Here is a 26,712-nt window from a genome sequence, read left to right as displayed (position 1 = left end):
CATATTCATGTACAAGTTTTCATCTCTCTTGGATATATATCTAGGAGTATAATTTCGGGGTCATAGGGTAAGCATCTATTCAGCTTTAGTGGATACTGCCAGACAGTTTTATAAAGTGTTTGTAGTGATTTATACTCCATCCACAGTGTTCCCATTTCAGTTCCACATCCTCATCAATAATGAATTTATTTTATGTTAGCTGGGTCCTAACTCTCACATAATTTTATAGGTCCCTCTCTAGCCAGCTATTTTTTTTATTAGTTAAGGTATTACAAATGTGTCCTCATCCCCCCATTAACCCCCAACCCTCCCCCCCTGCACACTCATGCTCCCATCCCCCTGTTGTCCATGTCCATTGTCTAGCCAGCTATTTCCAACTGGATTTTTAAAAAGCCACCTTCTTCTGATGGAAATAGCTTATTCAGGAAGGGATGTGTCAACCCAAAAGGGGACATTTATCATAGTCTAAATATGAGCTATCAGTGGTTAGAAAATATATTATTCAAACATTTCATCACTAATACAGAGCAATGAAAACTGGAAGGGGGTTCAAAATTATAAGTGTGGTAAAATATTGGGTGAGGCTAGGACCCTGAGACACTTTAAAATTTTTATATACTTTAGGTATTGTTGCAAGGCCTATATATGTCTAGCATCTGGGACCAGAAAAAAGGATTTCTGAAGGCCTCATAACCAGATGCCTTTGAATTGTGATGATGGTGGGTGCCTGTTTTAGTAAGGGTCTGCTTAGTGTGGTAAGAGGCATGCAGATGGCATCTTTCTTCAGCCTTATCCAATGGGGAACATGTGTCTCAAGAGAATCCTGCCACAGATCACCATTTCTGTGAGGTCCATGTTGTTGGCTCTGCAGGTGGCATTATAATATGGCTTTGAGTACGTGATGAGTAGGGGGTCTCTGTTCTATTACTAGAAATGGAACTGGAAGAACAAAACCCTAGTCATGGTCAAAATATTTGTCTTTTAGACCAAAATGTAGTGCCCATAGTCCTATAGTTGTAACAGCAAGTCTGTTTCATGGATGTTGTCCATAATCCAGTGGTTCCAGGAATCCCCAAGGGATTATGATGTGTCATTACTGTATCCAGGGATTAGTTGCCCATTATAGTTACTGATTATTTATGTCCATCAGAATTGTCCCTGAGCTCCCCTGTCACTGTTCCCCTGGTTATCTCCAATATTGGACTGGCCAGTTGTAGGGGCCACCAGAGACATTCAGTTAAAACTGCCTGAGATATCTGTGCTGAAGCAGCCAGGATGAAATCTGAAAGGGCTTTTATTTTTGAAAATTTCCAGTAGCACAAATTTGGATTGTGGATAACCTGCTATAGTGGATCTGCTTATAATCTAAACTGGAGTCAGCACTTTCTCAGTTTAGGTTTTAATCTTTTGGCAAGAGGGGAAAAGTCCCTTATGTTGAATTGGCTGTTACTTTTAGTAGCGGATCCTATGTCTGGGAAACCAATTGTACTTTTACTTCTGACTATGATAGTAGCTGCCATTATTGAACAGATACCGTATAATTGTGCTTCGTACTGCAGACATATCTTTCAGTTAATCTTTTTGTTCAGGTTTATTCACTTTCTTTTTTTTTCAAAAAATATTTTATTAATTTTTTACAGAGAGAATGGGAGAGGGATAGAGAGTTAGAAACATTGATGAGAGAGAAACATCGATCAGCTGCCTCCTGCACACCTCCTACTGGGGATGTGCCCGCGACCCAGGTACATGCTCTTAAACAGAATCGAACCTGGGACCCTTGAGTCCGCAGGCCAACGCTCTATTCATTGAGCCAAACCGGTTAGGGCTCTTTTTAAAAAAATAAATCTTTATTGTTCAGATTACTACAGTTGTTCCTCTTTTTCCCCCATAGCTCCCCTCACCGTTCCCACCCACCCCTGCCCTTACCCCCCCGCCACTGTCCTCGTCCATAGGTGTACGATTTTTGTCCAGTCTCTTCCCGCACCCCCTACACCCCCTTCACCCTGAGATTTGTCAGTCCACTCCCTTTCTATGCCCCTGATTCTATTCTATTCACCAGTTTATTCTGTTCATCAGATTTTTTATTCATTTGATTTTTAGATTCACTTGTTGATAGATATGTATTTGTTGTCACTTTGTTTTTCAAAATTTTTATCTTTACCTTTTTCTTCTTCTTCCTCTTTTTAAAGAATACCCTTCAGCATTTCATATAATACTGGTCTGGCGGTGATGAACTCCTTTAGCTTTTTCTTATCTGTGAAGCTCTTTATCCGACCTTCAATTCTAAATGATAGCTTTGCTGGGTAGAGTAATCTTGGTTGTAGGTTCTTGCTATTCATCACTTTGAATATTTCTTGCCACTCCCTTCTGGCTTGCATAGTTTCTGTTGAGAAATCAGCTGACAGTCATATGGGTACTCCCTTGTAGGTAACTGACTGTTTTTCTCTTGCTGCTTTTAATATTCTCTCTTTGTCTTTTGCCCTTGGCATTTTAATTATGATGTGTCTTGGTGTGGTCCTCTTTGGATTCCTCTTGTTTGGGGTTCTCTGCACTTCCTGGACTTGTAAGTCTATTTCTTTCACCAGGTAGGGGAAGTTTTTTGTCATTATTTCTTCAAATAGGTTTTCAATATCTTGCTCTCTCTCTTCTTCTGACACCCCTATAATTCGGATGTTGGTACGCTTGAAGTTGTCCCAGAGGCTCCTTGCACTATCTTCATATTTTTGTATTCTTTTTTCCTTTTGCTTTTCTGGGTGGGTGTTTTTTGCTTCTTCATATTTCAAATCTTTGACTTGATTCTTGGGATCCTCTAGTCTGCTCTTGGATCTCTGTATATTATTCTTTATTTCAGTCAGTGTATGCTTAATTTCTAATTGGTCCCTTTTCATATCCTTGAGGGTCTCACTATATTTCTCGGAGGTTTCTAGAAGATTCTTGAGTAACCTTATAACCATGGTTTTGAACTCTATATCCAGTAGTTTGCTTTCCTCCATTTCTTTCATTTGTGACCTGTTTCTTTGTCTCCACCTTTTGGCTGCTTCCCTGTGTTGATAGAGTGGCTTTGTGGGCTAGGTGTCCTATAGGGCCCAGTGGCTCAGCCTCCCCAATTACCTGAGGTGGACACTCTTGGTGCACCCCTTTGTGGGCTGTGTGTACAGTCTTGTTGTAGTTAAGCCTTGATTGCTGTTGGTATCACTGGGAGGAATTGACCTCCAGGCCAATTGGCTGTGAGCACCTGTTGTGTCTACAATGGGAGAACTTTTATGTTGGAGACACCCTTATGGAGCAGGACTTGCTTCAGTGGGGCTTTGGCGCTCACTGAGTGTGCCCCCTGAGTGTGTCTCTTATGGATGTGAAGAGTTGTAATCTGGATGGTCTCACTCTGACTACTGGGTACACTGGCTCTTGGATTTCCAAGGAGGTACAAAGTCAGCCACTGCCTGAGGCCACCCAGCAGGGGCTACAGAGAGATTCAGATTCCTCCTCTTTGTTTGGGGTTCGGAGGTGCCCAGATGAGGTGCAGCTGTGAAGCAAGGCAGGCTGCTGATGAGCCTTCGGCCTTCTTTTGGAGGCTCTGGGGTTCTCTGACCCAGCTGCAGTTTGACAGGTTTTTAGGCGGAGAAAGGCCAGGCCATTAGTATGCAAAAGGCTCTGCACACAGCTTGGATGGGGTTGTAAATTGGGTGGGGCGAGGTCTCAGGGAATCACCAGGGCAGAGCAAAGAGCAATGGCTGCCAGTCAGCCCTGCCCTGGAGAGATCCCCGGGTCTCTGTGTCCCGTGGCCCCGTGCAGGAACAATGACCGCTGCAAGCACCTCTGCGAGAAAGCCGCCCTCATGTTCTGCCTGATGCCAGACAGTCCACTTTCTCTCCGTATGAGTCTGGGTCCCCAGGTTCTCGCCCGGAATTGGAGTTCAGAGCAGTCGGGAGCTTGTATCTCCCTCCCAATTGAAAAAGACAACAGCGTACCCAGCTGCCAGCCCCTTTTGCGTGTGCCTCCATACCTCCGCACTTCCACACCTCTGCACCTCCTACCGGACTCAATGTGCTTTTCTCTTTCCTTGTAGTTCAGTGGTTCTCAACCTTCCTAATGCCGCGACCCTTTAATACAGTTCCTCATGTTGTGGTGACCCCCAACCATAACATTATTTTCGTTGCTACTTCATAACTGTAATTTTGCTACTGTTATGAATCGTAATGTAAATATCTGATATGCAGGATGTATTTTCATTGTTCGCGACCCACAGGTTGAGAACCGCTATTCTAGTTGTAGAATTTCCACTCAGCCAGCCTTCCCGTGGTTCTGGATGATACTCGTTTTGTCTTTTAGTTGTAGTTTTTTTTTTTTTTTAAATATATTTTATTGATTTTTTACAGAGAGGAAGGGAGAGGGATAGAGAGTTAGAAACATCGATGAGAGAGAAGCATCGATCAGCTGCCTCCTGCACACCCCCCACGGGGGATGTGCCCGCAACCAAGGTACATGCCCTTGACCAGAATCGAACCTGGGACCTTTCGGTCCACAGGCCGACGCTCTATCCACTGAGCCAAACCAGTTTCGGCTAGTTGTAGTTTTAATGTGGTTGTGCACAACAGCAAGTTCAGGTGTTTACCTATGCCGCCATCTTGGTTGTCCTCACTTAATCTTCATAATGCTAGGAGTTTAGGTGGATTATACCCTTTCTCAGACAATGAAATTTTGGCTCATAGAGGTTAAGCACATGCCCAGGTTATACACCAAGCAAGTGCAAAGCCTGGGTTTGATTTCAAAGCCGGTGCCCTATAACTGCTCTGCTCCATGGTTCCAGTTACGGTGGGATGAATTTTTGACTTGTCCCCTGGAGCATGAAACAGTGTTGGGTTCATTACTAGTTCATTGCACACATTGATCAGAAGGCCTGCTATTTGCTGGTATTCAGCTTAGGCACCAGGAAAACGAGAATGAAACAAGATATAGATCCTACCCTCTACAGGGGTCCTCAAACTACGGCCCGAGGGCCACATGCGGCCCTCCGAAAACATCCGGCCCGCCGGGTGTTTTTGCCGCCGCTGTGTGCATAGGAATTTGTTCATAGTTTTTTTTTTTAAACTATAGTCCGGCCCTCCAACGGTCTGAGGGACAGTGAACTGGCCCCCTGTTTAAAAAGTTTGAGGACCCCTGCTCTAGGAGGTGCTTATACTTCAGCTCTATTTCTGTCTCTTACAGGTGACTTTGGTCATGGGTTTTGGGAGTTGTTCTTACAGAGAATTCAGTCCTAAGGATTCCCTATTGAGACTGATTGGGGAATGAAGGGTTTTGCTGTGGGCAGTGTGATGCTGGACATTGGCGTTGCATCTTCTATGCCTGTGCTTGACCACGTGGCTTTCTAGTGTGCCCTTACCTAGCAGAGATGTGGGTTAGGTGAGAGTTAGAATACCGATAAGATGCTGGAGATCCCCTAGAGCAGCAGTTCTCAACCTGTGGATCACGACCCCTTTGGGGGTCTAACGACCCTTTCACAGGGGTCGCCTAAGACCATCAGAAAACATATATAATTACATATTGTTTTTGTGATTAATCACTATGCTTTAATATTGTTCAATTTGTAACAATAAAATTGGGGTCACCACAACATGAGGAACTGTATTAAAGGGTCGTGGCATTAGGAAGGTTGAGAACCACTGGGCTAGAGACTGTAGCAGGATTGTCTGCTCATCTGCCTAGAATTTAGCCACTGCCTTTGTGATTCCTGGCCTTAGGATCTGCCTGGATTCTTGGGTGATAAATGGAGTTTGAGTTTCTTTTTCTAATGTGTCAGTAGCATGAATATTATGAATTTTTTTAAAATTAATCAATTATATACACCTTAGCAATTAGTTCAGCAATTAGATTACTTATTTTTTTTAATGAGATTTGACTCTTAGTTGTAGATTTGACTTTTAAACAAGTCTTATTGCTGAAGATTTTGCTTAGCTTCAATTATTTATTTACTTATAGAACCGTATTGCACACACCCTCTATTCCCTCCATGGCAAATAGGCAAGAAAACAATTGAGAATCCTAGTTAATTTTTGCTGGAGCACTCGTGGCCCTTTCCAGACTAGGACCTTGGATATTTGGTTTTCTCATCTCTTAAATGAAGAGTTTGGACCATCAGTGGTCCCCAGTTGGTCTGGGCTGGCTTCATAAAAATCACACAGGGAGCTTGTTAAAATAGAAGTTTCTAATGCTCCACCCTTAGGAGATTATAATTAGGGAAGTCTGGGATAGTATCTAAAAGTCTATAATTTATAAAAATTTCCTAGATAATTCTCCTGTGCAGCTGTATTTGGGATCCACTGGGCTAAATGGTCTAGAACAAACAGAATTGAATTGGGAAGAAACTTCTGTGGTGTTTGAAGATTAAGGTAAAAAATGTGCCTGGAGCGGGTTCCATCTGGGCGAGCTAATGCAATTGTGATGCAGAGGGAAATTGGAGCCAGATGATGGAAGGTCTTTAATTGGCTGAGGGATTGTGTTGTGTGCCACAGGCCTTAGGGACCCACTGAGGGTCTTTGAGAAAATGTGTTTTGATGAGAAGGTGCTTTACAAAGTAGTTCCTCAGTGGTGTGCAGGGTGGATTGGACTGGGGGTGGGGCGGGAGTTGGCTGAAGGAAGGAAAAAGACCCACTGACATTTTTGTAGTGGCCCAGGCAGGAGGTGTGTTGAGCACCTGGACTTAGATGGGCGCTATGGGACCTTTGTAAAACTGGCCTGCCTGGGTGGAACTGGATATGAGATGTGTTGTTTTTAAGCTACTAAAAAAAGCCATAATTTATCAGTGTTGTGTTCATATGCTTTAACTATTATAATGAATAATTTTTATTGTTTGTGTCCAGAAGGTTTTAAAAGAGCCCAGTAAATAAATTCATGCAGAGTAGTTGGCAGCAGGAGCAACAGCTGCTACTGCCGAGAAGAAGGAGGGAGGGAGGGAGGGAGAAAAGGATGGGAGGAGGGAAGGGAGCCCATTTTTGCCAGGCAGCAACCCCATCGTCACCCTGCCTCATGCTCTTGGCCAAGGCGAGAGTGGGAGGTATATACAGCAGGGGCGCCTGGAGTTGGATCTGCCAACCACTGTGGAGAATGCTCCTCTCGAAGGATTGGGTGTGGAACATGTCATTTGGCATTCAAATAAAATGGAATATTTTTCCTTTGTTCCTCTAAAACCCAGCCTATGGTTCAGTGTTTCCCAAAATGTGTTCCACTGAACATTATTCTGCTGGATGTTAATAGAAGGTACATGAGAATAAGGAGTGGACTCTAGATAAATTTGGGAACTGCTGGGATAAGCAAAGTCAGTGGCTTCCTTTACCTCACAGGATTTCAGAGCCGGTGATGTGCTATGTGCTTTATGAATTTCTAAGAGGGAGATAGACTGTGTGGTGTTTCTTAAGCTTATTTGTAATACTTTTTCCCTCTAGGCCAAGGGCTGGCAAACTATGAACCACATGCCAATCTATCCCATCACCTGTTTTTGTAAATAAAGTTTATTGGAGCACAGCCCCACCCATTCATTGTATTGCCTGCACCACTTAGCACGCAAGGGCAGGATTGCAAAATTGCAATGGAGACCTGGAGACCCAGAGATTGAGTGGCCTGGACAACTGAAAATATTTAATATCTGGCTCTTTATAGAAAAAGTTTGCCAGTCCCTGCTCTAGGCAATTTATGGAACTGGTGTTGGCCTAACACTGCTTTGTGATGAATTTGCTTAATGTTCCTCAGTTACTATGCTACCACATTTCTTCCCTATTGCTTTAAATTATTTTCTCTCTCAAACATTTACCCATTGTCTAAGATAAATACCTGGATTCTTCATGTCATTGTCCTTTCACTTACCACATTCCACCAATCACCAAGGATGTATACAGTCTCCAATCTAAATAGCTCTCAAATCTGCCTATCCCCACTCCCACCAGAGTGGTTTAAAGGACCATAATCTCTTACCTTGTTTTCTTCTTTTGCTTTCTAATTGAGTTCCCTTCCCCTAGTATGGGTTGCTTCCAATCCATTTGCCTGCATGGTCCTCAGAATAAGTTCAAATCCTGAATAGGGATGTGTCAGCCAAAGTCTAGTTAGGAAAACAGAATCCGTTCTAGGTATTTCACACTGGAGGAGGTTTCATTCAAGGAATGCGGTACTTAAAAAGAAGATGTTCTAGAGGAAGAAAGATGAGGGGGAAGGCCACCACTATGGTATTTGTTATAATTTTCTGAAAGTTAAGATATTGTAAGAACTGAAGGAAACAGCTGAAGTTGCTCAAACTGCCTGCAGCACCTAAGTAATGATTTGCAGGGAAATGCCTGAGTCCAGTATAAGGCACTGCCAGAGGAGTAATAACATGGTTTTTCTTTTACCTTCTTGGTTTCATGTGCATGAGTCTCAGTGGTAACAAGGACCTCTGTTTAAAGGAGATTCTATAAATGTAGTTGTCAGGCTTCTACTCCCTGTAGTGTAGGGAAGAGCATAGAAGCAGGGAATGGTGAGGAGTGGCTCATAGACAATTCAGGGCAATGATCTGTAAGACCATGTATGATCCACTCCACTGCCATTGTTCGGCTTCAGTTCTCCCATTCTTCTCCACCGCTCATCCTTATTCCACCCTACTAGGCCCCAAATTGTAGACATACTAGAGTATTTTTTTCAGAGTCCTAAAACAGTTAACATTTATAATCTCATAGTTTCTATGTGTTAGAGATTTGGGTGCAACTAATCTGAGTGGTTCTGGCTCGGGCTCTCTCATTATGCTGCAGGCACGATGTCAGTCAGGGCTGGAATCATCTGAAGGCTCGACTAAGGCTGGAGGATCCTCTTCTAAGTGTTTTAACACCCCTTGTTTGGGATCCAGAACCTAAGATGAGGATTCTTGGAAAGTGACACATCAGATGTATGAAATAAAAACCTGTATAATTGAATAACTGAATAAACCCCTCTTCTGATACAGAATTAAAATGCTTAGCCTCCCTGGGCCATGTCCGTTTTTGGAGAGCCAACTGAACAGGAGCCATGTTGTCCCATCAACCACAGGACTGGGAAAAGCCCAGAACAAGTTTCCACATCCTGAGGCAGCACCTCGACATCAATGTGACCTATTCAGGCTTTTTATTACAAAACTAGAATGAAATATATTTCTCCTTTGTGGGTAGGGGAATATTAATATTAAAATATGAGAGATATATTTTTAATTGGAACTTAGCTCAAATTTCAATGAGCTCTTGACTAAAAGTACATTTTTTCTGGGTTGCCACATCCTGGCTGGGTGCATACTGTTACATAGGAGTCATGAGGGAAGCACCGCCATTTGCAGTATTAATTGTAATCTGAACATTTGTTTCTTTCACAAGATTCAAGCATTGGATTTCAGTTCAGACAACTTATACTTTTGGACAAGGGCATATTGTCCATATTGATAGTTGTTCCCCCCTTTCTTTAATACATGGAAGAAAAAGGGAGCCACTGAGACCCCCTGCTTTCATGAGTTATCATTTCCCCAAAATTGTTAAGTTAGAAAAGCCTGAAGAAAAGCAAAGAAATCTCCCTGGTTTGTTCTGCTTTCCAGCTGCTAAGTCTAATGTAAACCTCATAGTACTTTTCATGAAAGAAAGTGAAATAGTTTATTGGGAAGAAAGGCTTTTGCATGTCTGAATCTCATCTTTAGTTTTTCCCCCCACAAGGCTAGTTTTCTTGCCCCATCTCTTTTCCTGGGATAATTTCTGGCTCTGGTGAGGCTCTGCCTTTCCAGGACCTTCCTGCTTCCTCATGAGATTCACTCCTTTGTATGTTCAACAGATGGACCCATTTAGAATCAGTTATGGAGCAGTACAAAAGGGTGGGGAGGTCTTGAGTTTCTTTGTAAGGAGATTGATGGTTCCATCCAGCCTGACATAATGCTGAGGAGTTGTTGGTTATTGGTCATACGCTAGAAAACCCAGGCCTCTGGATGCCATTTCAGGAAGGTACATATATGTAAATGAAAAAACAAATTCAGACACATCTCACAACTGCTTTCTTATCATTTCCAACCCCCAATCCATTGTTGTTTGTGTTTTTAGAGATGGTTAAGAGAAAATGAAAGCAATGACAAGCACAGCTACTACTTTTGCTGTGCTCAGAAACGTCATTAAAAAAAAAGAGGATCCAATTTATCATTTCCTTTAATATTTTCACAAGAAGGAGACTTCATTCATCCCTCTAGGAAAGGGAGCCTTAGGGAAAATGCTTCTCTCTGTCTGCCTGATGGTAAAAGGGAGCTGACCAATTGAAAGGCAGAGTAATTGACTGACTGCTCTGTCTCTCCTTTTCTCTCTGCCTGGCTGGTGGAATGTGCAGTGTACCTGAGGTCCCTGCAGGGGGCTACACACATAGGCTTGGGGCCAGAACATATGTGTTCCAAGCAATAGATTTCAGGTAGAAGGCAACAAAGGACCTTGGGCCCAATTTGTAATTCTTTATTAGAATTCATGGGAAACCCTTCATTTGGGGGTTTATTGGGCCCTCATTTAGCCCTTAATAAAACTGACAGAAGGCTGGCAGATATTCAAGTAAGATGCCATTTGTCAGAATTCCCAGGAAGGTGGGTGAGTGCCTGCATCCCCCAGACTCCTGATAGTGAAGGCTCCTACATGGCTTGCTTGGGTTTTCCCCACATGCTTCAAACTCAGTAGGCCTCAAAGTAAGCTCCCCCTCATACCTGCTTGTCCTGTGGTTTCCTTCTTGGTCATTGGCCTCAGTGTTCTTGTGGTACCCCAGGCTGATATTCTGGGTATTGGAGCATAGGAGGCCCTTTGAGCCTCCTTTCTCACTATCTCCATGTAGTGCCCCTCTGGTTGGCTGCACCCTGCTTATTACTCAGATCTCAGCTGGGATATCACCTTCACCTGAATCTTTGCTGACCCAGAAGGCTGAGTGCTTCTGGAGTCCTCACACTTCCCTACCACCATCCACTGAAGCATGTTTGATCCATCATTTCTCTGCCTTTCCCACTAGACTTCAAACTCCTTGTAAGAAAGGTCTGGGGCTTGCTCATCCTTTAATACCAGTGTCAGCATAGGGCCTGCCTGTAGTAGCTGTTCAATAGATATTTCTTGGCCCAGGAAATATAAAGCATAGTGGTTACAACAAGTCCAGCATTAGGACCTGAGGCCTGGGTTCAGACCCTTCTATTTGTGTGATTTTGAGTGAGTTCCTTCTCAATCCTCAACTTTTTCACTAATAAGATGGGGATAATAACTATTTCCTAGGATGTGTGATGAAATGACATAATCCATGCAAAGCACCTAGAACAGGGGTGGGCAACCTTTTTGTGAGTGCATGCCAAAACCAGCAAAATCTCTGACTCAAAATTCTTCTGCGTGCCAACCCTAATTTTTTGAGAACATGTTACGCCTACTTGATATCTCTTAAGGTATACGTTTGTGAAGAACCTTGAAGAAATAATAAAATTCATTCGAGTGACAAAAACACAGTATATGATGATGAAAAATACATTTATTTTTTAATGTATACATGTACACTGATAGTCTGACAGAAAACTTTATGACTCCGTTTGATATTATCAGTGGGACTTTTGCTGCTGCATCACTGATGACAGAGATTTTACATCAGGTTTATATTTCGTGACCTTCAGAGATATGCACGAGCTACTACTTTCATCCGTCAGGCTATTGCTATTACGAGACTTAACAAAATTCATCACTGAGAACAAAGATTCACAAGCGTATGTGGATGAAAACATGGAGAGTAATTCTGTTGCAAAATTTTTTAAACAGAAAAAATTTTCTGGAATGGCATTCCAAGTCCTCAATAGTTCGTTTCGACACTTCTCTCTGGTACTCCTGTCTCTAATTGCTTTTTTTCAATGTTTTCCAAGTCAACTCTAAGGTCAATAAATTTCTGCTTCCAAATTGAGCTACTCTGAAATTCAATCAACTGCATTTCAAAGTTAGCCATGTCTATCCATGAAAACATTTGTAAGTTTAGTTCCTCCAGTTTCATGCTGTCTGGAAACCTCATGAATTTTGCTGTCTCTTCCAGTTGTCTGAATTTCGCAAATCTTGAGAAGAACTGCTCAATAGTTGACTTGATGATGTTTAAAAACAGCTTTTGAAGGCTTTGACACTGTTCTGTCATCTTTTGGGAGGTCTTTGATGTGCCTCTTGAGGTTTGGAAATATCTAAATCTCTCACCATCCACATCCCTCTTAAAGACTTCCAGTTTCTTTTCAAAAGCCTTTATGTAACCAAACATAACATCAAGTGTTTTGCCAGTTCCTTGTAATTTAACATTTAAGTCATTCAAATGTTCACAAAAATTGTAAATGGAAGATTATAAGAGAGGGTTTCGCGTGCCAGCAAAAGTTACTGGCGTGCCATGTTTGGCACGCGTGCCAGGGGTTGCCCACCCCGACCTAGAATAATGTGTAACACATAGTAAGTGTTCTGTGTTTTGCAGTATCTAATAATAATAATAAGTCATAATAATACAGTTAGCCTTAATGGAAAGGAGAAGACTATAAGAAAAAGTTGGAACTAGAAATCAGGCATGTTGAGTACTTGTAAAATGGGCTTGGAACAGGTGGGAGTTGGTTTTGAACCAAGGTTTCTAGATAGGGCGGTGAAAATGTAGGAGCAGATGGGATTACTCTGGGAAGAATGAAGAGGGAGGGGAAAATTGGGCAGGTAACTGATGACAGAACCTTGAGAAATCTTATGTCTGAGTGATAATAAGAGAAGTCAACAGGAAAGAAAGATGATTTTAGTAGGAGATCACGGTTCATCAGATGCCAGGGACTGGTCTAGAGAAGACTAGAAGAGGCCACTAGAATCAGCTAAATGGGAGAGCAGTAGTGTCCTTGGGTACAAGCCTTTTCAGTAGAGTCAGTAAGAAAGAAGCTCCATTCAGAAGAGGCTAGGTTAGGGATGAAGGGGTAACACTAAGGCTGGCTCTTATGCTGTAATGTGTGCTTGTGTAACACAAATTAGTTTGTGGGTAAATAGATGACTGATGTCAGAACAATGTGGATGTATGTCGGTTTGAATGAAGGCACCCCCCGCCCCCCCCAAATGTTACTATTTGGCATCCCTGGCCAGTAGCAGCTGAAAACAAAATGCTCTAGCACAGCTGAATGTAGCAGCCTGGGGCTGAGGGAATGAGGGGACATGGTACCCAGTCTCCCTGGGTCTTCTGCTTGGCTCTTTGGTGCCCGCTCTGTCTAGAAGGGCTTTGGGCAGTCTTTGCCCATCTTTGTGAATCCATTCACTGATTTTGTATCACTTAGCAGCCGGAACCCTGTTTACTCCTTCCATCATGCTTACCCTCCCTTACCTTATTTAAGGTAAGGAGTCATAGCTACTAGAATGTTTCTTTATTAGGAATTTAATGTATATTTTAAAATTTCAGTGTTTTTTAATTATGATTATTGTTTTTGTTAGTGTCCAGGTTAAAATTTTAACTTCTTTCCCAGCCCTGTTTTTCCAGTAAGCTCTGTTATTTTCAGTTTGAACTTGTGAAGTGTTAGTTTTTAGCAATATATATGTCCACTTATAGAAGACATCCTCATGACTCCTTTTCCTAAGATTCAACAATGTTGGAAGGAAGGATGGGAGGGAAGAGCAGGGTCTATAGAAGGTTTTCTCAAGGATCAGCAGACTTGCATATGCTTGGTTGCAACTTGATCTAAATCAATTTCCTCATAGTGATTGTTTTCTTAAGTGCTCCTCATTATATATTTGGGTGGTTATGGTTTGACGTTTTTATCTTCTCTGATCTTTTGCTGCAGTCTGAACAAGCGTCTGAGGCCGAGCTACACCCCCAGCTGAACAGAGCCCCCTCGCAAGCTGCAGAGAGTAGTCCAACAAAGAAGGTAAGGCCAGCACAGGGTTGCCACTGGGATGACGTTGCGAGCCCTCCCTTGGGCTTTTTGTCTCTGTGAACACATCTACCATTTTAAGGTTTTGATGTCCCGACGTTAATGTTAATGACCCAGATTTCCTAGAATTTGGGTTCTTTGTGAAGATGGGGTCCTGATGACTCCTGGGCTAGACCTTGATGTCACTGACAGTTTGTATTTTCCTCTTCAACCTCCCAGCTAAATATGGCGGCTTTGCTGTTGGTAAGACTAAGAGGTGAGGTGGGGAGGGACAGATGCCTTTTTCAGAATCCCACACACTGCTAAGCCTCTAGGAGTACCTTTTGGGGGCGTGGTAGTCGTCCCATCCTTGTCTTTGTGCTGTGGTCTCTTCTGCATCTTAGCATCTTCACTTCAGCCTATCTGCGTCACTGAGTCCTGGGTCATTTGCTCAGTAAACACCACTCACTCATGGTGCTGTCCTTTCATTTTCTCACCCTCTTCTTGTCCTTCCCCATTTTCTCAGGCCCTTCTCTCATGAAAGAGAGTGGGCCCTGGGCTCAGGAACACAGGTAAAGCAGGGGCCTTCAAGGAAGCAGGCCATCTGTCTCCTTCCAGAAGACACTGTGGCTCTTGAGCTTGATTTCATGTAGCAATTGGGGGTAGGAGAATTCTGAACTTATGGCTAAGATCATTACAAACTTCAAAACTATATTCCACAAAGCCCCAAAGTAGAGCAAGAGTAAATTTTCTTCAGTGGAAAAGGCTCTGTGCTGTGAGATGCACACGGCATTTAAAATAGGAAGGAAAAGAGGGTTGGTGGACCCCTGGAATCTGATTCCTGGGTCCTTCCAGGTGACAAAAAGATAATAGGCTGAATGCATGAAAAAAAGGAGGAAAGAAACAAAGGCCACTGAAATCTGATGCCCATGTCCCTCCCTTACCTAGCCAAGAATCAGTCACATATTTTTGGATGCAGAGTTTCAATAGAACACATGCCTGACCTTGGGGTTGGCTTAGAGAGACATAGGACAATGGCATGATAGGGGCACAATTAATTTTTTAACTGTTGGGGGGGTTTATTTTGTTCTTAATCTGCAGGACACACCATATTCTCAGCCTCCATCAAAGCCCATCCGTAGAAAATTACGACCAGAAAATCAAGCTACAGAAAATCAAGAGCCTTCTACCACCGTTGGCGGGCCAGCATCTGTAGCAACTGTGAAACCCCATCCAATAGTCCAGAAGTAAGTAGAACAGATAAGTGAGAGCAGGATTGGAGGCTTCCTTTTAAATCTTCATGTATATGTAAATGTAGATGTTTACATTTACACTCATACCATAAAAGGGTGTGATTTTATGGATGTAGTCTTACCTTACTTATCTCTGTGATGGGATTACTATTTTCCAGTCACATAGAAAGAGGCTTCTAAGCTATAGGACATATCCTGACACAAGGGGCAAGTGAGGACAAGGCCATAGTATGTTTCCTTCCCTTCCCTTCCCTTCCTCCCTCCCCTTCCACTTCTTCTGATCTCTCTTCCTTGTACTGGCCCACATTTTCTCAGGAAGAAGACAGTAATATAAATGGCAGTTTTCTCTTTGCCTGTCTTATCTCATGTTTCCCCATGGCAAATAGCTAGCTTCATGACCCTCAGGCCCAACTTTCAGTAGATGTGGGGTGTGATTTCTTTTAAAAATTTTTAAAAAATAATTTATTATAATTATAATTGATATATAGTATTATATTTCAGGTGTACAACACAGTGATTCAACATTTATATTTCTTACAAATTGATCATAATAAGTCTATTAACGATCTGTCACTACATAGTTATTACGATGTTATTGACTCTTTTTTCTATCTGTACATTACATCCCCGTGATCTTTCTTAAAAATATATTTTGATTGATTTCAGTGAAGAAGGGAGAGGGAGAGAAAGATAGGAACATCAATGATGAGAGAGAATCTTTGATCAGCTGTCCCCTGCATGCCCCACACTGGGGATCAAGCCCTGACCAGGAATCGAATGTGACCTCCTAATTCATAGGAAATGCCAAACTGCTTTCCACAGTGGCTGCAGCATTTTACAATCCTGCCAGTAATGTATGAGAGCTCTCATTTCTTCTCTTCCTTGCCAACACTTGTTGTTATCTGTTATTATTATTATTATTATTATTATAGCCATCCTAGTGTGTGTGAAGTGATATCGCATTGTGGTTTTGATTGCATTTTCCTAATGACTAATGGGGTTGAGCATCTTTTCATGTGCTTATTGTCCATTTGTATACTGTCTTTGGGGAAATGTTTCCTCAGATTCTTTGTCCATTTTTACATTGGATTATTTATCTTTATTTTTGGGTTATAAGATCTTTACATATTCTGGATATAGGTACCTTATCAGATATATACTTTGCAAATATCTTCTGTGGGTTGTTTTCACTTTCTTGATAGTATTATTTACAGCACAAAAGTTTTAAATTTTGATGAAGTCCAATTTATTCATTTTTTCTTTTGTCACTTTTGCTTTTGGTGTTACATCTAGGAAACCATTGCCTAACCCAAGGTCATAAAGATTTGTTCCTATGTTTGTTTCTACAAGTTTTGTAGTTTCACGTCCTAGATTGAAGCCTATGGCCAATTTTGAGTTCATTTTTGTGTATAGTATGAGGAAGGGGTCCAACTTCATTCTTTTGCATATGGATATCCAGTTGGCCAGCACCACTTGTTGAAAGGAGCTATTTTATCTGCTTATTCAGTGACTGTCCCTCACTATGATACTTTCTCGCTGGTTAGGTAAAAACACATGGTGTCAGGCTGAGAGACTAGCACCCACCAGTTAACACAAATAGTGCTATAAATGGCAGGAATTTAAGCTTTGGGGTCAGGGAACTTCGTACAACTGACTTTAGTTCCCAGACCAGTTTATTTTGAAGTAATAAGAAGTGACTTAGCATTAATAATTTTTAAGCCCTGAGGAAGAGAGACAGCTATACACACGATGGTGAGTCTATATGGTCCTGTCTCAGCCAGTGTTCTGGGAAAGAATTAAGCTCTGATGCCCTTAGACATCCATTGTCTATAGTAAGTAAATCTCTCTCTTATTCATCTAGAATGGTCTTTACTCTGTATCCTCTTTTAGAAAATCGAGCAAAGAGTCACAAATCATTTTCTTAATTCTCTATCAGAACACTGGTTAAGAAAGGCGCTCCTTTCATCTCACGTGATCTCTTCTCTCATGCTCTTATTTTCTCGCGAGCTCTTCTCTTCTCCCGTTTTCTCTTCTCGCGTGATCTCTTTTTACGCACCTCTTATCCTGTAATGGCTTCTCTTCTTGCGCACTCCTCTTATCTCACATGATCTCTTTTTCTCTTCTGTACCCTCCCCATTTCGGGTGATACTCTACTCTTCTCGTGAATTCTTCTTGTGCCCTCTTCTCTTCTTGCCTGATCTCCTCTTCTCCCCCAACACTTCTTGTGTGATCTCTTTTTACCTCCTCTCCCGAGATCTCTTCTTGCTGATCTCTTCTCTCTTACTTCTTCTCCTGTGATCGCTTCTATTCTCGCCCATCATATCATATTTTTTATTTTGATTTGCAGTGTTCACTGTTAGTATATTGAAATTCTTTTGATTTTTGTATGTTAATCTATCCTGCAAATTCCTTTTTATCCATACTGAAATCATTTATTAGTTCTAGGAGATTTTGTAGATTCCTTGGGATTTTCTACATAGACCATCATGTCATCTGCAAATAGAGACAATTTTATTTCTTTTCAAGATGTGTACCTTAATACCGTTTCTCACATTATTGTGCTGGCTAGGATTTCTAATATTATCATTAAAATAGTGATGAAAGTAGAAATCTTGTCTTGTTCCTAATCTTTAGGGGGAAAACATTCACTTTTTCATTAAGTATGACAGCTGTAGTTTTTAAAAAAACTTTATTGTTGAAAGTATTATATATGTCCTCTTTTCCCCCACATTGACTTCTAGCCCTCCTCTGTCCCTTGCCCCAGGCCCCCACCACCTATTGTCTGCATATGATCTCTTCCCACCCACCCTCCTTCCCCTGCCTTCGCTCTGAGATTCCACAGTCTGTTACATGCTTCTGTGTGTCTGCATCTATTTTGTTCATCAATTTATTTTGTCCATTTTTGGATTGCCACCTTCTCCACTATCCGGTCTGGGATCTATGAAGCAAAAACAACAACAAACAAACAAACAAACACAAACCTCCAAGACACACAAAATCAACAACAACAACAATTTACTGCAATATGTTTCCCTGGGTACCGAATTCCCTAGCCACCTCCATTCCACTTTTTGGAGTCATCTTATGTTTGTTTTATACATTATGTCCAGGGTTTTAACTGTATGTACTTATTGGAAGGAATAGAGAGAAGTGTATCTTTTCCATCTTGTCCCCAAACCAGAAATCCAATCTGTATATTTTAAAAAGTAGGTTTTGAAGCCCCTTCCCTGCATATATATGGATGAAAAATTAATTTTCAAATTTGTTGGGGAAGGGAGTATGCATGCCTTATACAGATTAGCAGAGTGGCTGGCATAGAGAATATTCTCAGTGAATATTAATCATATCACTACAGTGGTCACAATGCATATCAGTTGAGTTGCTCTGGCCTAGAACCCACTCCCAATGATTACAAATATGTTTTTCTAGGGGAATTTAAATTGCCATTTTGCTCTAATATTCAGTATTTTTTGCTGTGAGATATAAAGTTGTAGATTATACAGCCATGTTGATTTATTATCACAACTGTGGACAGTTTTGAGGGAGAAACAGGATGCTAAGAATAATAAGGGCCGGACAAGCAGTGTAAGCAGAGACTGTAATGGACAAAGTGAGACATATGATCACCTTATTTGTATCGATTGAATGAGTTTACTATTGACTTAATTTGGGAGTACAAGTATTGAGACATTTCTGTGTATTTCTCAAGTGCTACAGATATACATGCTGGTGTATGGACATGCACATGCTCACTCACACTCAGGCATTCATGCCTCATAATAAAGGAATAAAGGAGAGTTATGGGGACTGGTTAAATTAATGTAGGATCTTTGCTAAAGAGAATGTTCTATTTTTACCTCCAGACTGGTCCACAGGGGCCACCTGCAGGTTTTTTAAATGCCATTAATGCTTATACAAAAAGGGCATTGCAGTTAATATGGTTTGTCCAGAAGAAATACTTATTAAAATATCTTGGAATAAATGGAATGGAGAGTGTTTATAAAGGCCGATTCACAGCCTTTCTTCAAGTTATAAAATGGGAATTACTTCAGGTGTAAATAATTCATCCTGACAAATTTGTTTTATTTGGGGTGTGTCTGCCTGCCTGGCTGTGAACATATGATTTTATTTGTGGAGACCTCTGACATTAGCCCCTTGTTAATTTAGCACTTCTCATGAATCAGAGAGTCTTGACAAGGGTCCAGACCTCTAAGTTCTATTTCACTGAACTGTTTGTACTTTTTGTAGACAGTCTTCCAAACAGAAGAAGGCTATTCAAACTGCTATCCGCAAAAATAAAGAGGCAAATGCAGTGCTGGCCCGGTTGAACAGTGAACTCCAGCAGCAACTCAAGGTAAGGGGCTTTCTGATTTTGGATTACCAGGCTTTTCACCTAGTTGTTTTGTTCTGTTTTGACCATTAGCTGAGCATCTGGTTCCATTCCTATTGGTAAGACTTGCTTCTTTGTTCTCAAACTCCTTTTAGAAGGCAGAGAATTGCTGTATTTAAGTTTCATGGGTTGGTTCTTGAATACTTAGAGGAAGACTAGCAACTTGAATATGTAGGTTGCATATTGTGTTAGTTAAAAGGACGGAATCTATTACAAGGGCGGTTTGAAGCATTCATTAGAGTCTGAAGCTTCTGGGTAAACCCTTACTTGTTTAGATCTACCCTGAATGATGCTATACTTATTTCAGTGGAGGAAGGTGGTCCTGATACTATCAAAGGCCAGCCCCTTTCCTGGTACCTTGGAAATGGCTCCATATCACCTTGTCAAGGACATCACCCCTGTTCTTATCATCTATATCCCTTCATTATTAATCTCCCCTGTTTTAGTTTCACAGGGCTTCCACAACCAAGTACTATGAAATGGGTGGTTTAAAAGAACAGAAATCTAGTCTCATAGCTCTGGAGGCTAAAAGTCTGAAATCAAGGTGTCAGCACAGCCAAGCTCGCTCTCTGAAGGCTCTAGGGTAGAACCCTGCCTGTCTTCTTCCCAGTTTCTGGTGGTGGCTGGCAGTGCTTGGCGTTCCTTGGCTTGCAGACACATCACTCCGATTTCTGCCTCCACTCTCACAAGACCTTCTCTCTGCCTCTGTCCAAATTTCTCTTCTGATAGTGTCCTCTTCATATAAGGACACTGTTAATTGGATTAGGGCCCAGCCTAATATTGCATAACCTCATTTAAATAAATTAAATCTGCAAAGATCCTTTATCCATATAAGACCATACTTACAGGTACTGGGGGTTAGGACTTAAACATATCTTTTCAGGGGACACAGTCTCCTGATTCTCTACTGGCTCATTCCCATCCACATGTGAACATGCTCCCTTATCCTTCTTCAGCTGCTGTGGGTCTCTCTGGCCTTCTTCACAGACACGTTTCTTAGGAGTCCTTTCCATTTACTATCTCTGCTTCCTCACCAACAATTTTCTCTCCCTTCACTTCAGTGTGGCTTCCTTCTCCTCCACTCCACTCCTCTTATGGCCAAATCCAATGAGCCTGTTTTAATATTATTTGAATTTTCCAAAGAATTCTACACAATTGGCCTCTTCCTCCTCTGAAGACACTTTTCTAACTGGCTTTTGGGAAACCAAACCTGGCACATTTTTTTTTCTACTTCACTGGTGCTTCCTCTTTAGCATTCTCTGCTGTCTATTCCTTTTTTTAATTTCTCTTTTGTTAACCCACTTGCCTCGATATTTTATTATGTACATTCTCAAGCATTCAAGAAAGTTGAAAGAATTATGCAGTAAATACTTTTATAGCCACCACTTCGGTTCTGCCATTAATATTTTCCTATACTTGTTTTATCACTTATCCATTTCTTTTTTTTCTTATCCATTTCTTTATCTATTCCTCTATCTATCCATAGTCCATCTTATTTTAACATATTTTCAAGTAAATTGAAGACATCTGTACATGTGCACTAAATATTTCAGCATGCATAGCATTAACTAGAGTTTAATATTTTTACAGGCATTTCTTATGATGTACATTTTATATACAGTGAACACACAAATCTTGAGGGTACATTTGTTGAATTTTTAACAAATGCATACACTTACAGAGCCCAAACCCCTATAAAGGTTCAGAACACTCCCATCATCCCGGGAAGCTCCCTCTTGCTCCTTCCTGGTCGATTCTGACCCCTCTTAACATTCACTTTTTTGTGAAACTTCTTTCACTTAATATTGGTTTTGAAGTTCATTTATACTGCTGTATGTGTCAATAATCTGCTCTTTTTTATTGCTGAGTAGTATTCTGTTGAGTGAATATGCCACAATTTGGTTGTCAATTCTCATATTAATGGACACCTGAACTGTTTCCAGTTTTGAGCTATCTACACTAATAAAAGACAAACATGCAAATTGACCGTACCTTCGCTATGCCTTAAGCCACACCTACCAGCAAATCAGAGCGACTATATGCAAATTAACCAAACCAAGATGGCAGCTGGCAGCCATGGAGCTGGAGAGAGTAGGAGGCTTGGTTGCCCAAGTGATGGAGGAAGCCAAGCTTCCCGCCTGCCGCGGCCAGCTCTGAGCTCCACTCAAGGCAACAAAGTTTCAATTATAGAAGATAAATAAACCCCAGATACCTGCTTTCAGCTGGCCGTGGCCACGGAGCTGGAGCGAGCAGGAGGCTTGGGTTGCCCCTGGCGATAGAGGAAGCCAAGCTTCCTGCCCCGCCCTGGCCAGCTCTGAGCTCCACTCAAGGCAACAAAGTTTCAATTATAGAAGATAAATAAACCCCAGATACCTGCTTTCAGCTGGCCATGGCCACGGAGCTGGAGCGAGCAGGAGGCTTGGGTTGCCCCTGGCGATAGAGGAAGCCAAGCTTCCTGCCCCGCCCTGGCCAGCTCTGAGCTCCACTCAAGGCTACAAAGTTTCAATTATAGAAGGTAAATAAATCCCAGAATGAAAAAAAGAAAGAAAGAAAAAAAGGAGAGGCTGGGTGCTTCTGTCGCGGGGGGAGGGGGGGCTTGGCCAGCCTGAAAACGGCCCTCAGTTCCTCACCCAGACTGGCCAGGCACCCCAGTGGGGACCCCCCACCCTAAAGGGGGTGTGGCCAGCCTGAAAACAGCCATCAGCCCCTCACCCAGTCTGGCCAAACCTCCATGGGGTGAGGGTCCCCACTGGGGGGGGGGGCGCTTGACCAGCCTGCAAACACCCATAAGCCCCTCACCCAGGCTGGCCTGGCACCCCAGTGGGGACCCCCACCCTGAAGGGGGTGTGACCAGCCTGCAAACAGCCATCACCCCCTCACTCAGGCTGGCTAGGCACCCCAGTGGGGACCCCCACCCTGAAGGGGGTGTGACCAGCTGCAAACACCCATCAGCTCCTCACCCAGGCTGGCCAGGTACCCCAGCAGGACCCCCACCCTGATCTGGGACACCCTTCAGGGCAAACCAGCTCGCCCCCACCCATGCACCAGGCCTCTATCCTATATAATAAAAAGGGTACTATGCAAATTGATCCTAACAGCAGAATGACTGGGAATAACTGGTCACTATGACACACACTGACCACCAGGGGGCAGATGCTCAATGCAGTAGCTGCCCCCTGGTGGTCAGTGTGCTCCCACAGGGGGAGCTCTGCTCAGCCACAAGCCAGGCTGATGGCTGCCAGCACTGCGGTGGTGGCGGGAGCCTCTCCCGCCTCCTCAGCAGCGCTAAGGATGTCTGACTGCAGCTCAGGTCTGCTCCCTGCTGGTAAGTGGGCATCCCCCAAGGGCTGCCGGGCTGCCAGAGGGATGTCTGACTTCCAGCTTGGGGGAGCGGGCCTAAGCCAGCAGGTGGACATCCTCTGAGGGGTCCCAGACTGCAAGAGGGCATAGGCCGGGCTGAGGGACCCCCCGAGTGCACAAATTTTTGTGTACCGGGCCTCTAGTTTTGTATAAAACTGCATTTTGAATCAGTCTTTGTGTGCAAATACATTCTCACTTCTCTTGGGTAACTACTCAGGATTAGGATTTGTAGATTAGGTGGTGACAATATGTGATTAGTTTTATTAGAACTTCTAGAGTTTTTCCCAAGTGGCTAGAGCATTTTGTATTAACCCTCACTAATATAGCAGAGTTCCAATTGTTCTACATCCTCATCAACATTTAGTGTGTTACTCTTTTAGTTTTAGCCAGTCCTGTGGTGATATAGTTTTAATTTCGCATCTTCTTGATGCTTATGTTGAGCACTTTTCTATGTGATTATTTACCTTTCATATATTCTATGAAGTCCCCTTTCAAAATTTTGGCCATTTTAAAAATTGAGTTTTTAGTGCTTTGTTTTATGAATGTTTTCTTCCAGCCTTTGTTTTACCTGTTCATTTTCTTAACCATGTCTTTTTATGAACAGTAGTTTTGAATTTTGATAAAGTCTAATTTATCATTTTTCTCTTATAATTATTACTTTCTTCTGCCAGGGTTCTTGTTCCAGCATCTAGAAGGGTTCAGCAATCTGGAGAAGGGCTGTGTGTAACTTAATGAAGAGTCCAGAGACAAAGCATAATTTTGAAAGGCATTCGGGGGTCAGAGGAGCCTAGCTAAAGGAACTAAGTTCTCCTCGTCTCAGGACCCCATGCTCTTTATTAACACAAATTGTCCTAAGGCGAGGCAGAGATATACACGTCAAAGGGTTAGGTTTCATTTACAAAGTCCATTGTCAGATTGGAAGAATTTGCCTACGGCTGTTTAGGTGTTTGGCCAGTAGGAGGCAATAACATATAGATTAAGATGCCCTGAGCTGTCTGGCAGCAAGCAGTCATCCCTTTTCAGGTTTGGGGAAATGCCTTTAGCCATTCCCAACAGGCGATAACATATGTGACTCAGCCCTTGTTGAGTCCCCAAGTTCCATCAACCTTTCGATGAAACTCTTGCAATTATGACATGCTGGAATTGGCTTCCGGCATTCTTCCTATATAAGGAAACTTTGCCTATATCTAAATTATGAAGATACTCTCTTGTGTTTTTTTTCTAAAGGCTTTATTGTAATATATTTATTAAAAATTTGCTAAGAGGGTAGGTCTTATGTTAAGTATTTTTATCACATACACAAAATAATAATAATAAATAAAGAGGGTGGGAGGAAACTTTTAGAGGTGATAGTTTTATGGCATAAACTGTAGTGATGGTTTCATGGATATATAATTATCTCCAAACTCATCACACTGTATACATTAAATATGTACAACTTTTTTGTATGACGGCCATACCTCAATAAAGTGGTTTTAAAAAACAAATGGATCATGGGTATTATTCATCTTACATAACTGAAACTTTGTACCCTTTGAATAATACCTCCCCATTTCTCCTTTACTCCAGCCTCTGGAAACCCCCATTCTACACTCTGGTTCTATGAGTTTGACTATTTTAGATTCCTCATACTGTATAAGTGATGTCATGTAGTATTTTCCTTGTGTGTCTGGCTTATTTTCTTTAGCATACTGTCTTCCAGGTTCATTCATGTTGTCACAAATGCAGGATTTCCTTTATTTTATTTACTTATTTTTACATTTAAGTAGAGTTGGTATACAATATTATATTAGCTTCAGGTGTACAATATAGTGATTCGACATTTATATACCTTATGAGGTGATCACCACACTAAGTCCAGTAATGATTTCTTTCTTTTTACAGGATGAATAATATTGCATTGCATGTATACATTTTCTGTATCCATTCATTCATTAATGGACATTTAGGCTGCTTCTGTGTCTTGGCTATTGTGAATAAAGCTTCAGTGAACATGGGAATATAGATATCTCTTTGAGAAACTGATTTTAGTTCCTTTAGATATACCGTATACTCAGAAGTGGGATTCCTGGATCATATGGTAGTTCTATTATTTTTAAGCTTTATTGAGATGTAATTGATGTGTAACATTGTGTAATTTTAAGGTGTACAATATGTTGATTTGCTATACTTATATATTACAGTATGATTATCACAGTATTGTTAGTTAGCAAATCCATCACCTCACATAATTTCCATTTCTTTTATGTGGTGAGAGCATTTAGGATTTACTCTCTTAGCAACTTTCAAGTGTATAATACAGCATCGTTAAGTATAGTTACTATACTGTACACTAGATCATCAGAACTTATACATATTATGACTGAAATTTGTGCTCTTAACCAACAAATCCCCATTTATCCCACCTCTTAGCCCCTGGCAACCACCATTCTACTCTCTGTTTCTACGAATTTCGCTTTTTTAGATTCTACATATAAATGAGATCATACAGTATTTGTCTCTCTCTGATTTATTTCACTTAGCATAATAGCTGCAAGGTTTATCTATGTTGTCACAAATGGCAGGATTTTGTTTTTACTTGTGGCTGAATAATATTTCATTGTATGATCTATCTTGTTCTTTGCTGGTATGATCACACCTAGAGCAGAATCTGGCCCATAGTAGATAGATCTCAGATTGTTAGATGGGTGGATAGGAGGGTGGGTGAATAAATGCTAAGAATGCCTTTATGTGTCTCCCTCTCTCCCTGCCAATAAATCTGTTTTAGGGCCGAAAAATTGAATTCCCAAATAGCATATTGCTGATCTTCTTTTCTGCCTTTCACCCAGAAGTCACACCTCAAGCCATATTTTGTGCAGCAGCCTAGATGAGACTTTGGTAGAGGGCCATCCAAGTGCACTTTTTTATCCTTCAAATCTGACTGAGTATGGTGTTGGGTTAGAAACAAGAGATTGAATAGAAGTTGAGTCCATGATGGCTTCACCTCTCAGTATTAGGAGTCTACTTTTGCTTTTCTACTCACTCACTAATCAATCTTTTAATGTTTAACATTATTCACATTATTCTCTGCCAGTCACTGATCCTGTTAAAACTGAAGGTGAGATTGAAGCTGTGGCAGGTGTGTGTGTGTGTGTCAGTCAGTTCCATTTCATCATCTTCAGAAAAGAGTTAAGAGATTACAGAATGTGAAACTTCCTTTGACTAATCACCAGCTATAAACATGATACCTTCCAGTCCACCCGTCCTTGAGTCATACGGTACTTAAGTGTTTATGGGTCCAGTTATATTCCTTTTTAATATCTCATGAACTAAGGATGAACCCAGGAAATGACCCCTTTGCTTTTTTCTCTTTTCTCTGCTTTATATAACTCAGGAGGTTCATCAAGAACGGATTGCATTGGAAAACCAATTGGAACAACTTCGTCCAGTCACCGTGTTGTGACCCCAAGATCCAAGTAATAGCGGGTGACCTTTTCTGCCAAGATCTTTCCTTTAACTGTTTCAATCCAACTACTTGTCATAGATGTCTGACTGTGTCAAAAGCTGTAAGCAGTGAAATAGAATCCATGTCGCCTTTACTCTTATACTTATGTGCTTTACTGTGATGGAAATATATAACTGATTATCACACTTGAAATTGTAATTATCAGTGGAATTTCTCTCATTCTTCAGTACTTTCTTGAGATGTTAGATGTTGCTCCTTAACAAAAATCAACCTTCTAGCAAATGACAATGTAGAGCATTATTTATTTAAAGAATTTATGATTTGTACAAGACCTTATAATCTCGTATCTTTAGGATGCTTGTTTTATTTTTGGATGTATATCATGTACAGTAGGTTGGTT

At 41.6% G+C, this 26,712-nt stretch overlaps 1 protein-coding gene across 1 annotated transcript in view; it reads left to right on the top strand.

Annotated features, from left to right (window-relative positions):
• REPS2 (RALBP1 associated Eps domain containing 2) overlaps positions 1-26,424 on the top strand; it is a 179,263-nt gene extending 152,839 nt beyond the window's left edge. Inside the window, exons 18-21 of the mRNA XM_023753740.1 lie at positions 13,796-13,879; positions 14,966-15,111; positions 19,366-19,471; positions 26,241-26,424. Coding sequence (XP_023609508.1) covers positions 13,796-13,879; positions 14,966-15,111; positions 19,366-19,471; positions 26,241-26,309 — 405 coding nt within the window. The 3' untranslated portion in view covers positions 26,310-26,424. The remainder of the gene's footprint in view (positions 1-13,795; positions 13,880-14,965; positions 15,112-19,365; positions 19,472-26,240) is intronic.
• Positions 26,425-26,712: the final 288 nt, after the last annotated feature.

Source organism: Myotis lucifugus, unplaced genomic scaffold (genome assembly GCF_000147115.1).
Source record: "Myotis lucifugus unplaced genomic scaffold, Myoluc2.0 scaffold_49, whole genome shotgun sequence".
NCBI classification, from domain to species: Eukaryota; Metazoa; Chordata; class Mammalia; order Chiroptera; family Vespertilionidae; genus Myotis; species Myotis lucifugus.
This window is presented reverse-complemented; position numbering and strand designations above follow the sequence as displayed.